Source organism: Penicillium soppii, assembly GCF_028829465.1.
Source record: "Penicillium soppii strain IBT 18220 chromosome Unknown utg000010l, whole genome shotgun sequence".
Classification (NCBI taxonomy): Eukaryota; Fungi; Ascomycota; class Eurotiomycetes; order Eurotiales; family Aspergillaceae; genus Penicillium; species Penicillium soppii.
Genome location: NW_026643240.1, coordinates 531,103 through 545,480, shown reverse-complemented (window position 1 = coordinate 545,480; position 14,378 = coordinate 531,103). Strand labels below are relative to the sequence as shown.

Sequence of the window (14,378 nt, the reverse complement as noted above, 5' to 3'; positions counted from 1 at the left end):
TCCCTACCGCGAAACTGGACAAGGGGGTTTGTCTATATCGCCTTTCTTGGAAATTAAGGATCGTTTTCGCCAACCCGACATTCTTGAAGTGATAACCTTTTTCTGGAAGTCACTGGCACTACTGCGTGACTCGAGTATCTTTAGACTTCCGTATTCCACTTTTCAGGGTCAGCTGCCAAGAAGTTTACGAGTGTGGGTGCCCGATCATTCCCCCTTTGATACATCTTTGGCACATGCCAGACCTCTATTGAGCTCAAAAACTGAGCTCATACGATGTACACCGCTGTTGCTTTTGTGGCTGAAATCGGGAATCAGACCGGCGCCAAGACCAAAGAAAATGAATTAGTCTTTGATCTATCGTCAGCCGAGTGGCACCAATTTTAAAAATAACGAGACAGCGGTATGTTGTTGCGGGTTGGTGCTAAGGTTCTTAAGCGCAAATAAGCTTACCGGGTAACGATCTAGTCTGATTTTGAATCTAACTTGTTCGCGCCTCGATGTTGGTTTGTCAACTGACGTTTGTTTGTACCTCAGCTTGACTATGGAGAATATTATCTCAATCTAAATATCTATAAAATTTGGTCGAAGTTGATCTTCTTGAGCCCTGAATCAGGAAGCAATATGATCGTAGGGAAGCGTGGCTAATTCTCTTTCAAGTCTCGCAACCCTTGCACGATCAAACTAATGGGATCATGATCAATTTGGGGTATTCTTTTCTCGATCAATTCAATTCATATAAAACCAAGGTGACAGTCCGGACAATTCTGAGAGAACCATCTTTCTTCTTTTGCTTCATCCTCCATCGCAAGAGTCAGCCATGAAGCGTCCTAAGTGCAACAACAGTAACCCTACCTATAAGGACAATTGCGAGAGTTGTGGTGCTCAGCTGCCAAAGGCTATAAAAGAACCCTAGCTCTAACGGTCGATCTCGAGTATAAGTTATGGCTTGGTAGGAGATACGTGGGACTGGCAATCAGTGCGATGGGATGAGCGGCTTGAAGATTTGCAGGGACTAGGACTCAAAGTTGGAGCTTAGAAGGTCAACAACTCGATCTATACCTCAGGGTTCACCACGCCTATCCGGCGCCGACGGCCATTGGCTCTGAGGGTGGGGTCGGTGCGCGACACAGCCAATGTTCATCGCCCGCAATATGCCAAGCTTTTGAAGCATCAACAGAACTATACTGCACGTTTCTCATACTCGCTTCTACACTTGTCTGTAGCAATGTTGATCTCCTTGCTTTTATCATGTGTATTAATCTTTGGCTCGTTGTAACGTGATACATGGTTTGTGCTACACAAGAACGCTATTGCTCAGGTACCGTATACTTCTTGCCGTAGATCTTGGAACCCCCGAGGTTATTCGACTTTGTAAGACTCCCACCATTTCATTTTTCCTCCGCAATGTTTCTGCATCTCGCCTCTTGTTTTATCTGAAGTTTCGACAACGTACTTGAGATTTCCTGTCTGTTTCAACCTCAACCAAAATGCTGGTATGGCTGTCGCGCTGCCTGCCGGGGTTCAGCATTATCGCGTTAACTGCGATGCTGATATTTGCCTTCTCTGATCTCCTGAAGTCAGCATTGTGGAAAAGCCTCTTCCCTCCGTCGGAAGGTACTCCCTGGGAAGGACCATGGAAAGGCCTCGGCATAGCACAGAGCGTCTTTGTGGTCTACAACATCTTTGTCCATACACAGATGTTTGCTTTCACCCTTCGCCTTGGCTGGTCATTTACAAATATGATCAAACAAACCCGTCATGCCATTCAAAGACGACCGTCCGATGTCCCTATTGCCCCGATAGACCACAGAGACTCGGTCGACACCGATTACTCGTTGTGGTCATCCTCCGACATTTCAGTTGCTAAGCCAGTCACTGTGGCTCAGGGGAAGTTCAGAACTCCAGAGTTGGTTCACGCCATCATTCTTCCCAACTATTGTGAAGATTTGCACACCCTGGAGACTACGCTGAGGGTATTGGCAAGCCACCCAAGAGCCAAGACACAGTATGAGGTAAAGTGCGCAAGAATGTATGTTTGGAATGAGTTATTGACTTTCAATAGATATATCTTGCCATGGAACAGAAGGAGGAGAACTCAATTATCAAGGCCACACAGTTGGTCTCTACATTCGGAAAGTACTTCCTGGCTATACAACCGACCTTTCATCCCTCTGGAGTGCAAGGAGAGATCGCAGGAAAGAGTTCAAATGTGGCATTCGCCGCCCGAAAGATTGTGGAGGCTCATCGTCTAGCTTTGCGATCTGAATCCTGCAATGTCATGGTTACTGTGATGGATGGTGAGTTTGTTCTTTTAATTTTTCATGTGATTTGTTGACACCAGCTTAGCGGATACTCACCTGTCTCGCGATTACTTCACGGAGATCCGCCGGCTGCACTATCACAACATCACCGAAGCAGATCATTCAATCTACTGCTGTCCGATTATTTTCGATCGCAACTCCAATGAGAGTCCAATTCTAGTCCGATGCGCAGATCTGCTCTGGAGCTTCGCCGGGCTTTCCACAATGTACCCATACACGGTTATTGCCATCCCAACTTCGGTCTATTCTCTCCCGTTGTCTTTGGCCGAGAAAGTAGGTGGATGGGATAGTGACCCCACAGCAATCGGCGAAGACCTGCACATGCTACTGAAGTGCTACTTCGAGACAGCCGGCCACCTAGTTTCACGCGTCGTCTACATTCCAGCAAGTCAGTGCAATGTCTCCAGTGATAACGGTCGAGGATGGCGACGAAATGTGGATACCTGCGTTGCCCGCTACTGCCAGGCTCTCCGACACATGTGGGGCGCATTAGATTCGGGGTTCACAGCACGTCGAACAATTGGCTATCTCCGCTTTCATCAGCGGTGCTTGTTCCTGCGTCCCCGCCACTTCGCTCTTCTCCATCTTCTCTGGGAAGCCCATTTCATGCCTTGTCATTTGACGATCCTGATGTTGTTTTCTGTGATCTATACTCTGTGGACACCTGCTGCGTCGCTACATCCGACTTTGGCTTGGGCTTTCAGTTTCACCAACACCTTGCGCACGCTCTCTTTCGTCGGAATGAACATCTCTCTCATTCTGTATGAGCGCTGGCATGCTATTTGTCTTAACAGTCGCGTGCAGGATATGCACGAGGCCAATATCTCTGATACGGGATTTTCGCACCGTGTTTGGTACCGGCCACAGCACCTCTTTGAGAGACTCTGCTTCCCCATCTCGGGTACTCTCTATGGCGCAGTGCCTACCATCCATGCCGTTTTCTCGCACTTCTGGACCGATCGCTTGGTCTATCGCGTGAGTAAGAAGCCAACATTCGTCTTAGAAGAGTTGGGCTTATGAGTGGTTCACCTTTCATTTATTGCTATTATCTCTATCTTCAATACTACAATACATGTAGGCAATGTTTAGTTTTAAATATGTAATTACAGACAGAATCTTGCGGTTGAACTTGCCTTGTTCGGACAGACGCTATGTCGGAGCGGGGTTGCATTTGATTCGTCGTCCCCGATTACTCCAACTTCATCTTGGGGTAGTTGATAACCCTTGACATTCAACTTTCCAACGTCGTCTTTCTTTGTTTTTTCTTTGATTTGTAGTTTTCTTTCCAAAATTTTATAACAATGGCTTCATCTCCTCGTATTGCCGTTGTCCAATGGCAGATTAAGGTAAGTCTTGGATTTCGCTGCAAATCTTGAGATCATACATGCTGCGCGTTGCCCAACTGGAACTTGAAAATGACTCATGTCTTAATTAGGAACTTGACATTGCGTACAATCACGCTACTGCATGCGACTATATCCGCCAGGCTGCTGCTAAAGGCGCCGAGCTCGCTGTTCTTCCTGAGTAAGATCAATGACATCATGGCCTCTCGCTATAGAGACAGCAAATTAGATACCAGATAATGAATGCTAACTCTGGAAATCCAGATACCACCTCAATGGCATGGTCCCTGAAGATCCACTGTGGGCTACTCAAGCTGGCGAATCTGCCAAATACCTAGCGAACTACCAAGCCCTAGCCAAGGAGCTGCAGATTTGCCTTGTGCCCGGAACAATCATCGAAAAGCACACCGGCCCAAACGACACAATTATATTCTACAATGTGGCCTACTTCATTTCAAACGACGGCTCCATCCTGGGCTCCTACCGCAAAAAGAACATCTGGCACCCGGAACGCCCCCATCTCACTTCCTCGGCTCTTGAGCACCATGTGGCAATCGATACCCCGATTGGTCGCGTGGGTATGTTGATTTGCTGGGATCTAGCATTCCCCGAAGCATTCCGAGAATTGATTGCCGATGGCGCGCAGATCGTCATTGTCCCTACCTATTGTGAGTCGTATTCTCGTCGCGTAATCCGCATGTGTCCGTTCGATCTAACCCACATCAGGGACTCCCCACGACGCCTCTCCCGAGGCTCGCGCGTACAACCCAGACTGCGAGGCCCTTTTCCTTGAAACAACCATTACATCCCGCTGCTTTGAGAATACCTGTGGTGTTGTCTTCGCTAATGCTGCCGGCCCGTCTGAGGATTTCCTCGGTTTGTCGCAGATCGCACTTCCTGTTGCGGGACCCATCGCGAAGATGGGAACCGAGGAGGGATTTATTGTTGCTGATTTGGACATGGGGGTCATTGAGGCTGCTGAGAGGAACTATAAGGTTCGTCAGGATCTGAAAAAGGAGGATTGGCATTACATTTACCGGCATACCGGGAGGTAATAGGGATATGTATCTCGGTGGAGCTTCGTGATCGTGAAGTATTCAATTTAAAATATACAACTCTCTTTGCAATCTGGCTCCATGGCGCAATTTAGATACAGATGTATATCGCGAAATACTGATCCTTGGTTTGTCATTCAGATGAATGGTGGTCATGCAGCGTCACTATCCCAACATATGTAGCCTTCGTGATCTATTCAAATAGCCCCGCTGTAGGCTCTTTTTTCACCGCCTTTTTATGAGGTACCCTTGTGGGTGGCGCCGTAGGTACAAAGATAGACAGTACACTCGATCTTAGGAGTCACGCATAGTTTCAGCCATTCAATTCCTCAAGGAATCTCCCTTATAGCCAAAGTCTTGTCCCTAGCACATTATTTCGCACCCATCATCATCTACCCAATGCAGAATGTGAGTTGATCTGAATTCCTTTATTCTGCTTTTCCAATGCCTCTCTGTTTTTGGGAGCGTTGTGGGGGTATTCAGCCACAGTGTTTTAGACCTGGACGGGTTATATATATTTCGTGCCCAAATGTTGTGGACCAAGTGATGCACACCTACGCTGTATATGGACAAGTGCAATCTAAATACCTAGGTAACATGGTATATACATATGTATCTTATTTGCCTAGGTAGAATTACCAGTGGAGAAAAGTTCTACCAAATAAGCACTAACTGGGGCCCTGGAGTTGGAGTCATGTACGACACAAAGAATGCATACGCGCTATACTATATGTGGGTTAGCGCATAATCTTACTGATCTATACGGGGTGGATGCCTAGATGGATGCCTACATACGTGCCAGATAGGCGTCTAAATGGCTGAAATGATTGGCAATAGTCAGATGACGGAGGTGTCGGAGGTGCATCGGTCCTGCCACTGATGGGGGTTTCCTGTATTACCTTTTCTCAGATGAACTGAGAGGGACCTCCTTCAGACTTGATTCTACGGCACCAATAGAGGATGTGTCGATGAGAATCATGCGAAGGGGACGCTCCTCTTAGTGAATGGGTTGAGGGAATCAGGAGATTCAGGCAGCGAAGGTTGACTTGCTCACTTCCTCGGTTGGTGCCAAGAGACTTGCCGGGAGCATGCCAGCAGTTCATCTCAACCAGCCCACCTCAGCCAGTCACCCAGCAACCAACCTCTTAGGGTTATCACCTCCACTTTGGGTCACATCAACTCCCACCACCGAAGAACCCATCACCGAAGACCACCTTATTTCTTCACTGATCAACAAACTTCTGGTCAGTAAAACTTGATTACTCTCATCAACATGGCACTGAAAAACATCCACACCTGACTGCTGAGCATGTTGCACTGAACCGGACTGGCGCACTGGACAACGGGCACATATTACTGAGCACTTCTGCTAAGCTACTGATGACCAGCTCTCATTGACAAATCTGAGGCTTCACCAATGTGACAACTGCAAATGCTTCTGTCATTTTCACACGTATGAATTTGGTAAGCCTTGAGCAGAATCCCTCAACCCAAAGAAAGCAAATTGACAATTTCCAGCTCAAGGTACAGACCAAAAAACGTCGAACCCAAGCCGCGCTTCACTCCACAATACTCTCCACCACTGGGTAATCACACAAACCCACTGCACTTGCAAGAGAGCCCCCCCAAAAGTCCTCGGCGACATGTTCCAACGCCATTGCAACAAACGCTCACATTGCAACAACACCACACACACACACTTGGAGACTGGTTGTATGGACGGTCATGGAATCATTGAATGAAAGGAAGTCAGCTTGACTTGATAAAAAACAATAACTTGCTTTAATTCACGATGGATCAACTTTACACAACGGCTATGCCATCTTACAATGAGCACCGCATTTGCGTGAATAACAGGAGGGAGACTCTCTGAAGAGGAAGTTCCTTTTGTACAAAGGGGAATGTATTGGAGAAGCTTCGGAAAACTTTCAGGTACCTTGTGTGCTCGACACTTGCAAGCGACTTGCTTCAGCTCTACTGAGTCTTCAAATCTCAGCTCTCACTATTCGCATACGTGAAGATCATCTACATCCGGAGCAAGTTTGATCACTTCTCTATTACCGTTTGACGAAGCGTGGCTTCGATTTCTTTTGTTTCAGCTGGATGTGGGTTCCAGCTTCATGTATCTAGAAAGCCCTACTCTCGCAGTTTGCAAGCAACCGCGGAGTACAATATCAAAATTCCAATTCATCATCATTTCTGCATTCCATCTTGGGGGTCTGGCGACGTTCTAGACATTAGTTGATGTTCAATGATTACACATCTTTTTATATCTCTATCTTCTCCCATGTTCAAATGTGAGACCTATATTTTAGCTATATACGCCCGATCGAGTCCATGAGAAATCTCGCTGGCGAAGTACTTGCCTTTGTGAATCTCAATCTTAGCTCCTCGAAAATAAGGCATGATAATGTATCGATTCTCTCCCAAAAATGCCTTTGACTCCTGGGCGCCATGCCTATTTGCTGTCGGATACATTGTAGACAATTTTACAAATCAGGACCAAAAAACAATGAGCTCAAGCATCGTCTTCAAACCCATAGGAATACTAACAAGCACCAGAACTACATAGTAGACACCGAGGAAACAACTTGGAATTATGAAAAGTCAAAGTCTGAATTCTAAGCTAAGTCATAAAGCAGACGGAATCATTAATTGATACATCATCATCTGAGCGTTCATGTCAAGTCCACACAGACAACAGACCAACCAACTCGAAAAGAAAACGGTATAGAGCTCTCAAATTGGAAAAACAAAAGAAAAACGTAGCATTCAAAAGAACTCCCCCTACCAGAAACCCTGATCAGGAACGCAAAGCTGACAATACCCAAGTCAGGATCTACAAACTAATCAAGGCATGATACGAGCAAAGCAGTATAGTCGAGATGTGCATAGTCACAAACAGATGGTCCAACTTCGCCAACGCGCAATCATACAAAGGATAGGTCTGGAGAGTAGCTTCACTGGACTTGGCTGACGATCTCGCTGGCGCGTCCGAGACTCTCCACCATCTGCTGGCATTCCTTTCGTCGGCGGGTCGTGTAGTCGCTTTCCTTGAGGAGTTCGTCTAGCTCGTTGGTGCGGTACATGTTCTCCAAAAGTTCGCGCTGCATTTCGTCTTTGGTGAATCTGGAAAGATTGTTAGTTTATCCGGGCTTTAGGTTATGAAAGGCGTGTGGGTTGCTACATACTGGACAAGGGTGTACATGACGGCCTTGGGGACCATGTCGATCATTGTGCGCTTGACAATGTTGAAGTAGGAGGTGATCAGAAGCTCTGGACGGCTGTTAGTTATTTGTTCTCTAAGGGTTGCGATGTCTGCACTTACTGATGACCTCGACCTCGGTGGCTTCGCGCTCGGACAAGCTTGCGGATGCCTTGAGGGTTGTGGGAGGTGCCTCCATGAGAGCCATCTTCTTCTTGTTCTTGGACGCCCAGAAGCTGCCGAAGAAGCCGCTGTTGTTGGTGGCCTCGCCGGTGGTGTCGAGGGAAGGGCTCTGGGCACGGCCGGGAATGGGCTTGCCGGTCTTGGGGTCAACCTGTGTTGGCTTAGCGGCCTGTTGACGCTCGTTGACGAGGGTCATGGCTCGGTGGCCGTTCAAGAAGTCGGGGTGGCCAGTGTTCACGTAGGTGGCTTCCATGTTGATCAAGTCCCTGACCAGCTTGTTGGTAGGTTCCATGCACTTCTTGAAGAAGGCGATGACCACAGCGTGGAACTTCTCTTTCAGCATGGGGTAGCGGCGGAACAGCTGCTTGGTCAGGAGCTGGCTCAGGATGCGGACCAGCTCGTCATAGACCAAAGAGATACACTTTAAGCTAGGTTCTTCGAGACGCTTGATCTGTTGCTTGACGATCAGCTCGAAGGCGGTTGTGCCGACGAACAGGGCTGGTGAAGAACCGGACGAGTTGTAAAGAATGGTGCGGATGTCAATGTCCTTGACGATATCGAAGGGATCGACGGCCTTAATACCATTGGAGTAGAGTTCGTGGAAGACAAAGGAGATACGAGCACCACCCGAAAGTTCGATGCTGGACAACTCCTGGTTGTTTCCTTCCAAGACTGTGCGGTATTCATTGCTGAATTCCGTGATGATGTTCAGAATGATGTTGGCACTGTTACCGAGCATGGAGTCACCCAGCTGAGAAAGCTCGGAGGTGTACTTCTGAAGGGAGGCAGAAATGCGGGCCTTGATATCGGGGAGGGTTTGCTTGATGTGCATCATGAGAATCTACAATACAAGACTGGTAAGCTCGAGAAATCTGGGACAAAATTAGGGTAAGACCATACCAAGTTCAACTTCCGTGCCAGATATGGCGTACCGCAGTAGGAAGCCTTATTACGGTAGGCTTTGTGGTTCTCGAAGAAGTTCTTCTCGTTCTCCAGGGCGTACGCAATGGGCTTCTTGTTCTCAATATCACGCTGACCACGGTTGACCACGGGGACGTAACCCAGGCGCAAGGGAATAATTCGTCCAGCGAGAATATCCACCACATCGGTTCCATCATCCATCAAATCGACCTTACTCAACACACCGATAGTGCGCTGGCCTTCGGGGTCGACCTCACGTGCCAACTTGAGACCATCGGAGTTCGCAAGATCCTGGTTGGCCGAAGTGACGGCCAAAATGATTGCGTTGGGCTTACTAATGTACTTGAGAACCATGTCACGGATCTGCTTCTCGATATCCTTCGGTTGGTCTCCGACGGGCACCTTGGTCAAACCGGGCAAATCGACGAGGGTCAGGGTGAGGACGTTGGGGGAGTAGATGCGTAGGTTGATCGGGGAGGGCGAGATTCCGGCATTCTTTCCGACCTTGGTCTCCGTTTCACGCACAATCTCATCGCGAATCTTGTTGAAATCATAGAACTTCTCGCCTGGCAAGTGAAGAAATTCACCATACTCATCGACGTTGGATTCGGCATCTGTTGTTTCCAACTTGACTTCGCCGTTCGTGGTCGGGGTCTTGTTGATGAGCTGCAGGATAAGAGGTCTTCTGGTGACAATTCCAGAGCCACGAGGCAAGCTGCACAAAGAGATAGTATTTAGCAATTATTGTTGACATTATGCCCCGCCACCGGAGGTGCGTACAGGGGGCCGCGCAAGCCCTCGGAAAGTTGACCACATACAAATCCCGACCAACAATGTTCTCTAGCACTGAACTCTTTCCACTGGACTGCGATCCGACAACGGCGATTTGGGGCAAATCGATCGGGTTGTGCACCTGGAGCAAGCGGTGTTAGCGCGCTAAGGTTCTCCTCGAACGACAATTGAGATATGATTTTCCAAGTGTATATACTCACTCCGACTGTAGAGAAGACATCTTGAAGCTTGTTGACAAGAGAAATCAAGCTGGGGTCATTAACATTTATGCTGCAGACGGAGATTAGCTAGACCGCATCGGAGAGGGACAGGGGGGGTTCGCACGAGTAGCCGGTCGTGGGGCTTGCCATGACAGGCGATTTTAGGGATATAAAAATTGCTGCAAAGCAAGGACTAATCAAAAGAAGAAAAGAAGAAAAGAAGAAAGAAAGGGACGTTGAATAACTTGGAGAGGTGAATACAAGTGATTGTTTGGTGGACTCGAAGGCGGTGATGTAGTGGCGTCCAGAGCGGTCTCTCTCTTTATTAGGCTGCAATCAGCGTTTCACCTAATAGGGGAGTGTATACGCGGTGAATGGTAGCTAATTAGATATTGAGGTTATTGAGATGCCTATTCCCTACAAAGTATTTCATATTGTCTCAAGGTTTCTTTTACTTGGTCATGTGCAATCATCCTGTGCTGCCTGACGCGTACAGGCCACATTTACATAGTGGATGACTAGTAGCTACATATAGAAGAGAGAACAGAATCCAAAACACGAGTTTGACACAATAACTACAGGGGAATGTGCTTGACAAAAATCTAAAAGAAAATACATGCTAAGCTAAGATGTCACTTTCACTCATCGGAGACAGAAGCAAACCGCTCCGTCATGGACTGGAGGATCTTCTCGTACTTGGCTGAGATCTCCGCCTCATTATCGGGCACCTCGAACTTCATGCTCCGCAGAGCACTTTGAAGGTCTGCGGTGGCATCACGGACCTTGTTCCAGTTCTGGCCCTGAGCAATGGCTTTCTGGGCCTCGTTGTGGTAGCCCATGAAGGCCTTCATCATATACTCGGTCTTCCACAAAGGGCAGAACTGATCGTAATCACTGTATCCATTCTGCTGCAGGAAGTCATCCTTGACCAAACTGGCCACGTCCAGCGTAATCTTATCCGAGTCACCAAGGGCGGACTTTCCGACCAACTGGACAACCTGGTCCAGGTCCTCGGACTTGGCCAGCAGTTCACGAATTTGATCACGGAGACGAGGGAATTCGGGGTGATCCTTTTCGTAGTACTTATCCAAGACCGCGTTGTACTTGCTGTAGGAGATGGAGGTGTTGACTGAAGGGAAATGCTTGCGCTGCGCCAGCTTCTTGTCCAGACCCCAGAAGACCTGGACAATACCCAGGGTACTGCTAGTGACGGGATCGGAGAAATCACCACCGGGCGGGCTGACAGCACCGACGATGCTGACACTGCCCACACGCTCGGGGCTACCGAGAGCGCTGCTCTTGCCAGCACGTTCGTAGAAGGAAGCCAGCTTGGCTCCCAGGTACGCAGGGAAACCCTGGTCAGCAGGCATTTCACCCAGACGACCCGAAATCTCACGAAGAGCCTCAGCCCAGCGGGAACTAGAGTCTGCCATCATAGCCACGTTCTTTCCCTGGTCACGGAAGTATTCGGCGATGGTGATACCGGTGTAAATGGAAGCCTCACGAGCAGCGACGGGCATGTTGGAGGTGTTGGCGATCAGACAGGTACGCTTCATGATGGGCTCCTTGCGGCCATCGACGTCAATAGAAAGCTGTAAGAAGAGGACAGTTAGTTATGAGAGTGCGATTAGAGGCAAGGGCAAGTCACTTACCTCGGGGAAATCCATCAAGACTTCAGCCATCTCGTTACCGCGCTCACCGCAACCGACGTAGACGATGATATCACTGTTCGAGAACTTGGACACACTCTGGGAAATGACAGTCTTTCCACATCCGAAAGCACCAGGAATACAGACAGTACCTCCCTGGACACTGGGGAAGAGAGCATCCAGCACTCTCTGGCCGACGATGAAGGGCGCATCGGCGGACAGTCTGTCGTTGACTGGGCGGGGGACACGAACGGGCCAGGTCTGCATCATGCCGTACTCTGTCTTCTTGCCTTCAAACTCAATCTCCAGAAGCTTCTCATCGACGGTGTGGCTACCGGCAGGCGCAATACGGGTAATGGTACCCCGTGCCCGAGGAGGCAGCAGGATCTTGTGGTCGTTCACCAAACTGTTCTCGAACACGCTACCCCAAATATCACCACCAGTAATGTGGTCGCCGACCTTGAAGTTAGTAGGCTTGTAGTCCCACTTGCGCTCGCGGTCCAATGCATTCACGGTAATACCACGGGGAATGTAGATACCCTTGGACTGGTCGGAGATGGCCTTGAGGGGTCGCTGGATACCATCGTAAATTGTTTCCATCAGACCGGGGCCCAACTCGACGGAGAGAGGCTTTCCTGTCCTTGTAACGGGGTCGCCGACGGTCAAACCATCTGTTTGGTGCAGATAACATGCGTCAGCATAGCTCCTCGGAGGTGTGATGGAATCATGGATTGGGGGCAATGCGGAGCTTTACCTGTCTCTTCGTAAACCTGAATCGTGGCTTTATCGGCTTCGATACGAATGACCTCGCCGACAAGCAGGTCGTGACCAACCCGGCACTATCGCTATCAGCATACTGTTCTCATCGATCTCGGAGCTGTCACCTACCAACTCGTACATGGCACAACCGATCATGTTCTCGGCCACGACGACGGGGCCGGAGACCGAGAAGACCTTGCCATGGGTTTCAGGATTGTCTGAAGTCATAATTGAAGAAGCCTGCGTGGAAGGGGGAGACACAGAGTGGGTGGAGGTAGTTGAGGAGGGCGAGTCTGGAAGCGGTGGCAGCTCGGCGGGCGGTGATGGTTGTGTCAACGTATGCTTCGTGATTAGTTCCAACAAGGACGGCCGCGCTTTCAATTGAGGACGCCCCAAGCCTAGCATTCGCTTTGAAATTCGAAATTACAGGTGTTGAAATAATCTAGATCCAAGGCCAACAAAGCCCCCTGGTCGTGGAGTTCCCCTGATCTACTCGTCCAATCCTCTCTCTTCCCCGCGGAACGAATCACGACCATGTAAGCCGATCCGCTTGGCTCGTCCTACATGAACTATCACACTATCAGTATCGATGATTTGTTCAAACGCCTGATTCCCATCTAGTCTTTCTCTGTACGGAGTACATATTGGAGAACCATCATCAAAGGGGCTCAACTTCACTGGATACTTCTGTACTACACTGGTTGTCCACCTTATCTACGATCTACTCCACAATAATCCTAAAATGGGCCGCTGATAAACAATAATTCAATACATGCATCGTAGAAAATCATCTAGGGTGAAACTGAGACTAAGCGACGAAGATGTCTCGTCCAAGCCGGGGCTCGGACGAAAAGGCCCATTACTCTCAACTAATCAAAAACTATCTTCCAGATCCTCAATAGTCTGATGAACCATCTTGAGAAGATTCCGGAACTCGATTGCAAGATGCTGCGCATGTTGATTAACAATCGACCAAGGTGCCGCAGACGGGAAAAACACCCGTAGCTTAATCTTGCAGCCACCCTCGGTATCCATGAATTCATTCATGACAAAGAAGAATCCACTTCCGCTAGTGAGCTTGGCGGCCAACATCTCGACCATTTCGTAATCGTAGTCCCGCTGTTTCATTATCCATCCGGGCACATCTTCTCCGCCGTCCTGTAGATCAACATATCGAATCTTGGCCATGTGCTCCCCGATCACCTCCACGCCGCAGTCTGGCGCATTTCGCGGCAGTGCGCCTGGTCCATGCATGACTGCATAGTGCTCGGGGTGGGTTGAGAACACATACCTAAGCGCCATGTCCTCGATGGGCTTGGAACGCAGCCACCTGCTGCTGATTATCTTAAGATCTGTTGCCGAGACACCGGTGACTTTCATATATGTTCTGCATTCTCGGCGTCCACCTTTTGAATGTTTGATCAAGGATTCGAAATATTGATTTCCCTCGTCGATCTGGTTACTCAAGAGATCTAACATTGGCTGGTGAAACAATAAACTCCGCAGGTTGTTCAAAGCATGATAGCAAGCTTCGAGTTCCATCTTGTCAATGTCGGCATTGGATGTAGATACCCCGTTCAGCTTGAATTTGATTGTTGGTTTTGGATCCATAATCACCTTGCACTTTTGATAATGTGAGAAACTGGAGGTTTGTTAGTACTAATACCATGCTGGTCAGTCGAAATTTATATCCAGCACCGTTTAACGATATTTATTTTCGCAAGGCTGTTGTTTGCAATGTGTTCGAAAGAGCTTTGAGACCAGTAAAGCCGTTTGTTCAAATATCAAACAAAGAGCACGACAAAGCTATGCGTCCAAATCTACCTAGGTACGACGTTGCAACAGCTTAGAGTTCAAACAAAGACTAGCAAGGCACTCTCAACATGAGTCTATGCTCAACATATTGTAAAGCCCATGATTTCTCTAAGCGAGGTGACTGTAGCCAAAAGC

At 48.6% G+C, this 14,378-nt stretch overlaps 5 protein-coding genes across 5 annotated transcripts; 2 read left to right on the top strand and 3 right to left on the bottom strand.

Moving 5' to 3' along the window:
• Nucleotides 1-1,487: 1,487 nt before the first annotated feature.
• On the top strand, nucleotides 1,488-3,341 carry N7529_010847 (glycosyltransferase family 2 protein; the record flags this gene model as incomplete). Its single annotated transcript, XM_057246374.1, has 3 exons — nucleotides 1,488-2,012; nucleotides 2,063-2,297; nucleotides 2,347-3,341. The coding sequence occupies 3 exons, from the start codon at nucleotides 1,488-1,490 to the stop codon at nucleotides 3,339-3,341; spliced, it is 1,755 nt and encodes a 584-aa protein (XP_057091723.1).
• Nucleotides 3,342-3,622: 281 nt separating this feature from the next.
• N7529_010846 (carbon-nitrogen hydrolase family protein) lies at nucleotides 3,623-4,719 on the top strand (the record flags this gene model as incomplete). The annotated part of the gene is made up of 4 exons (XM_057246373.1): nucleotides 3,623-3,667; nucleotides 3,757-3,845; nucleotides 3,929-4,332; nucleotides 4,391-4,719. 4 exons carry the CDS (start codon nucleotides 3,623-3,625, stop codon nucleotides 4,717-4,719), a joined length of 867 nt encoding a protein of 288 aa, XP_057091722.1.
• A 2,960-nt stretch (nucleotides 4,720-7,679) lies between these two features.
• N7529_010845 (dynamin-like GTPase vpsA) lies at nucleotides 7,680-10,170 on the bottom strand (the record flags this gene model as incomplete). Its single annotated transcript, XM_057246372.1, has 7 exons — nucleotides 7,680-7,848; nucleotides 7,911-7,995; nucleotides 8,048-8,948; nucleotides 9,008-9,743; nucleotides 9,847-9,941; nucleotides 10,021-10,090; nucleotides 10,145-10,170. The coding sequence occupies 7 exons, from the start codon at nucleotides 10,168-10,170 to the stop codon at nucleotides 7,680-7,682; spliced, it is 2,082 nt and encodes a 693-aa protein (XP_057091721.1).
• Nucleotides 10,171-10,658: 488 nt separating this feature from the next.
• On the bottom strand, nucleotides 10,659-12,833 carry N7529_010844 (H(+)-transporting V1 sector ATPase subunit A; the record flags this gene model as incomplete). The annotated part of the gene is made up of 4 exons (XM_057246371.1): nucleotides 10,659-11,612; nucleotides 11,673-12,340; nucleotides 12,424-12,508; nucleotides 12,558-12,833. 4 exons carry the CDS (start codon nucleotides 12,831-12,833, stop codon nucleotides 10,659-10,661), a joined length of 1,983 nt encoding a protein of 660 aa, XP_057091720.1.
• A 468-nt stretch (nucleotides 12,834-13,301) lies between these two features.
• On the bottom strand, nucleotides 13,302-14,039 carry N7529_010843 (uncharacterized protein; the record flags this gene model as incomplete). The annotated part of the gene is made up of 1 exon (XM_057246370.1): nucleotides 13,302-14,039. One exon carries the CDS (start codon nucleotides 14,037-14,039, stop codon nucleotides 13,302-13,304), a length of 738 nt encoding a protein of 245 aa, XP_057091719.1.
• Nucleotides 14,040-14,378: the final 339 nt, after the last annotated feature.